The 5463-nt window shown below is 23.0% G+C and overlaps 1 protein-coding gene across 1 annotated transcript; it reads left to right on the top strand.

Moving 5' to 3' along the window:
- Window positions 1–3292: 3292 nt before the first annotated feature.
- Window positions 3293–5154, top strand: DICPUDRAFT_160066 (uncharacterized protein; the record flags this gene model as incomplete). The annotated part of the gene is made up of 4 exons (XM_003294922.1): window positions 3293–3481; window positions 3548–3751; window positions 3906–4345; window positions 5040–5154. 4 exons carry the CDS (start codon window positions 3293–3295, stop codon window positions 5152–5154), a joined length of 948 nt encoding a protein of 315 aa, XP_003294970.1.
- Between the last annotated feature and the right edge of the window lie 309 nt (window positions 5155–5463).

Here is a 5463-nt window from a genome sequence, read left to right as displayed (position 1 = left end):
ATGAAATTAGTTGTATAGAGTTGTTGATCCACTTACTGGTGAATCAGTTCAAGTAGTTGATGGTCTTCAAGGAGTCAATTTTAAACAAATTTTAAAGCTAATGGTTGTACAATTAAAACCTGTTAATCTTGAATATATTGCTGTTCCATATCAAGGTATTTGTGTTCAATTAGCTATTCCACTTGCCAGTAACGGTCGTTAAACCAGTGTTCCATGTATTGAAATTGGAAGTCAATTATGCGATATTGATCTTTTACAATTTAATAGCTCCATTGTTGCTACTGGTTCAGAAGATAGTAACAAACGTTTTATATAATTCCCGATAGAAGAATCAAACTATCGAAAATTTATATCCAGAACCCACCACAATTAAGTTAGAGTATTAGTAAGTCCAATGTTCAACAAAAATTAACTTATAAATCAACACAAGTGATGTAGGCATGTTTAATACCAAGAAAAATCTACAAGTCTTGCCCAGCTCCTTAGAATTAACTCCAGAAAGAATTCAATCAAAATTATTTCAATCACTAGAAAACTTGATATAGCTCTTTTTAACGTTGGCCAGTTAAAATCAGCATTTTATCATTTATTGAATGCTCTCAAATATAATATATAGATGTAGAACCACCAACACCAAGAGAAAGCACAAAGCCAAAACATTTTTAGAATATTGGCTAAAGCTGCTAATAATCAAAATATCTTTATTGCAATTTAGAAATGTTGGAAATGAGAGAAGAAATGCTTTGTCTTTTTATTCAAAGTAAAATTGCATTTAGTGATTGTTCAAAACATTAGATTTCTGGTGTTCTTATATTTCACTTCAATTATCACCCAATCTAAAAAGGTACTTTCCTGATTGGAATTTATAATCCGAAGGTTACTCTAATGGTATTCACCCACTTGGTAATAATGGTATCCAATCAACAAGTTTATGTTTATTTTAGATCCAACAACATCAAAAAATTAATTAGTTTTAGTAGACAAGAAACATAATACAAAAGAATTAGAAGAATTCCATTCAGCTTATTCGGGAAAATTAGTTGAACAAGATTAGGTTTAAATGTTTGAAACATTTTGGCAAAAAATAGGTTCTCATGTAGTAGCATGTATGGAGTGTCAACAATCAAAGAAAACAAGTGTGGTATGTTAAATCCACCTTAATTTTCGGAATTACATGAGACAATGGTAATGGATTTAAAGAATTTGCCAAAAACAAAAAATACAATCGATAGTGTATTCGTAATTACAGATAGGTTCATTATAATAAGAATAGAAAAGAATTAGAAATCAATGAATATTGTTAAGTTTTATATCCAATTTAAAAATATATTATCACAGGATCAATACAATATTTCAAGTTTTAAAAAAAAATAAAATAAAAAAATTTAATACCCCTACATTATATTTTTTATATAAATAACTAATGTTGAGGAAGTTAGAAAAACTGTACTCTATTACCCAATTTATTAAGTTCATATTAGCACCTCTTTATTTCGTACATCAATATAAATATAAAATATTTAAATTAATAAAAACCTCGACCAATACAAAAGGTCGAATTATTGTTTTTTTTTTACAATGCTTTTTAATTTTTCGTTTTTTTTTTTTTTTTTTCATTCTGAATAATATAAATAATAATCTTTTTTCTTATAAGTAAAAGGTTTAAAGTGATCAGTAAACCTGTTTTTTTTTTAAAAAAATGAGGATTTTTAAAAGCATATGATTTAAATTAATCAGCAAAATTTTTATTTAATGTTTTTTTTATTATAAAGTTTTTAAAAGAAAATATTCTAAAACTATTGATATTTGGTAATGATTTTGTGCTTTTCTTGCTCTTCTTTTGAGTATTATTACTTGTCAATTGAGTATGGGTTTGATGGTACTACTTATTTCCTGTCGATCGAATTTCTTTCTATTTGCTCTTATTTGAACTTTTCTTGAACCGAGTACTATTCCACCTTTTTTGCTGATTGTACTGCTTTTTCATTTTATTATTTCGAATCTGAATCTATTTAGTGTTATGTGAATTTGGCATACGTACTTCCATTTTATCCTTTTATACAATCTGTCACCTATACCTGCAATCTTTTCTAATATGCCATGGAAGTCTTTGTATCTGATGTTGTCTGTGATGTTATTATTATATGATATGATTGTTTAATTTTCCCCAATACTACTACCATTTTTTTTATTGTTGTTGATGCTATTTTCATTTTATTGATATTGATCCTTCCATTTCCTATGTTGCTGAAATTTTTATGAATACAGTTGGAGCTGATAAAGTAATGATAATGGCACTATATTACGAATACTTAAAGTAGTGCAAAAGAGCCCCAATTGATGGCTAAGTTTTATGTAGTTGTGCAAAATAAATCTTTATTATTTGTTTTTTAATTTCTATTGATCAATAATATTATATTATTATAGCTCTTATAGTTATTTTTTCAGATTGGGTTTTTTTTAAAGGAAGGAATAATTATTTTTTTATTTTTTTATTATTGGTTTATATATTATTTTTTATTTTTTTATTCAAAAATTAAAATATTTAAAATACTTCATTTTTTAAATTTATTTTTTTTTAAAAAAAAAAAAAACTCACAAATTAATTTCAAATATATTTATGAATTTCACTCATTTATAAAATAATAATATATATAAATATATATTATATAGTTGAATCAAATATTCAACAATGGCATTTTTTTTAATATTTTAATATCTATATTATTGTATTTTTCTTTTCCTTTTTTTTTCTTTTTCTCAATTCTTTTTTTCATTACAATGTTTTTATTTAATTTTACTTTATTTTATTATAATATTAATATAATAATATTAAATTCAGTTCTATTCATTTTATAGTGATAAATGTTGAATTTTATTTTATTATTTTTTTTTTTTTTTTTTTTTTTTTTTTTAAACTAAATTCTTTTTAAAATAAAAATATATTTCATATCTCAGAGAATTTAATTAAATAATATTATATTATAATACTCAATTTATATAAAAAGGTAAACTCTATTAATACTATAAAAAAATTCAAATTAAACAGTGTAGTATTGTTTTTTATTTTTTTTAAATTTTTTTTTTAATTTTTTTTTTTTATTATTAATAATAATTTTCATTTTATTATATTTTCTTTTTTTTTTTTATTTGTCATAAATTATTTTCCTTTGTTATATAATATTATATTTTTTTTTTTTGTTTCAATAAAAATTTTTTTTTAAATAAATTTTATTTTAATTTTTGTATATATATTTTAAACACTACAATTTATTTTTAATAGTAATAAAAAATGTTTGATTTAGATACTTTATTAATAGTTTTCTATATTTTTGTTTTTTCTGTATTTAATTTCCTTAGTACCGCAATCATCATCAAATACTATCGTCCACAACATCAACAAAACAATAATGTTCAAATGTTTAATAGAGAAGATGTTGATCGTCTTTTGGAAACCCAAAAGAATGAAATTATGATGAAGGTAAGTTTCATTTAACATAAACTATATTTTATAATTTATTAATATTTATTTATTAAAAATATTTAGTTTTCCAAAGAAAAGGAAATCCTATCAAAAGAAAATGCGGTTATTCAATCGAAATTAGAAAAAAATCAAAATAATTGTTTAAAATTAAAAAGATTGCTATCAGTTTATGAAAATGAAATGAAGAAGGTACTAAATCAACCTTTATCAGAAACTGACTCAGCAAAATTAAAAAAGGCATTAAACGAAAACGAACAATTAAAAAAGGTAAATATTTAAATAAAAATAATTATTGATAAAACAATATTAATATTAATTATTAATGATCAACAAATGTTTATTAATATTTAATATTATAAATCAAAACTTCATTTTTACTAATATCTTATTTTATTTTTATTTTTATTCTCTTTTAATTTAGAAAACCATTGAGCTTGAAGAAACAAACTCCAAACTTAATAATGAAATTCAAGTTCAGGTTTATAAATCTAATGCCCTCAGAGTACGTGCAGATTCAAGATTGGAGAATGCATCAGAGCAATTATCTGAAATAAAAAAGGTTGCAAATAAAGAAATTTTGGCATTAAGATTAAAATTAAAAGATTCACAATCTAGATTAGCTTTGGAAAAAAGACAATACGATGATATGGCCAAATCATCTGTTGAATTTTTTTCAAATGCTCCAAATTGCAACATTAATGAATTATCTAATCACTCCAATGATTCTTCAACTAGTAATGGATCTGATAAAAGTTCTCCAATTTGTTCAAGCTCCTCATCAAGTTTAAATAATAATTCATGGAGCACTTCTGATAGCCCACCCCTTTCATCATTTGATGATGAAAGTGACAATTTGAAAAAGTAAAAGTTGGTTATTAACGAAGCCCTACCTTCTATTAGAGAAAATCCAGGGCATCATTTCATCTAGATCAATATCAACAATTACTTTTTCTATCTCAATTAGTAGTTCAGAAATTCCATAACGATATAATCACAGGAGGTCATGCCGTACTAATCAGAATTTAAGCAAAGATTTAAGAAAACATAAAAGATTTACACCATTCATATATCAAAACTTTACACCACCACCAAAAAACAATAAATAGAAATTGAAACAATTATTGGACCATGCAGGTAAAAAACCACCACTTAGATTCACTGGCAAAGCATATCCAATAAAAGAGAAACCAATCAGTATTTTGAAAACTAAATTATTATAAATTTAATTAAATAATCATTTAATAAATAAATTTTAATAATTAATAGTTTTAATAATTAAATTAAAAAAAGAAAATAAATCATTTCATATATAAAAAATATAATAAAATTAAAAAATATTTTATTTTAAAAAAAACTAATAAATTTAAAATTTTTGATTATTTATGATCTTTTTATTTTTTATTTTTTTATTTCTATCACTGTTGCTATCTTCTTGACTACTTTACTGCTGTCACTTTCACATTCACTATCTTTTTTAATTGATTTCATTTATTTATCTTATTTTTCTTTAATAGCTTTTTCCTCCTGAAAAATCTTTTTTTTTTGATAAATAAAGTAGAAATACCACTCTTACAATTCCATTTACTAGAAGATTTAATTTAATTTATTATTCTTCTGTGATACCAATGAAATTACCACAACTTGATGAAATAAACTATAATATACACTAAAATTGATGAAACAGGTTCTGTATTTCCACCGCTTGATAAGATAGACTCTATATAATACTTCACGCAACAGATTCTACATTTCAACTTGAAAACAAGTACTGCACCACTTTACAAAGTATGTAACATAATATTATATGAATCCCATTTCTTTTTATAAACAATATTATTTCTATGTAATACCTTACTTTTATTAACCAAATATATATGGTATAATCAGTTGTTGATTGGTACCTAACCTCTGTTTCTTTTACATTATTAATATATACCATTTAAAATATTGAAACATATGTTTTATAAGAATTTTAATAA

This window comes from Dictyostelium purpureum (assembly GCF_000190715.1).
Source record: "Dictyostelium purpureum unplaced genomic scaffold DICPUscaffold_680, whole genome shotgun sequence".
NCBI classification, from domain to species: Eukaryota; Evosea; class Eumycetozoa; order Dictyosteliales; family Dictyosteliaceae; genus Dictyostelium; species Dictyostelium purpureum.
The sequence above is the reverse complement of the archived record's forward strand: the minus strand, read 5'-3'. Positions and strand labels throughout refer to the sequence as shown.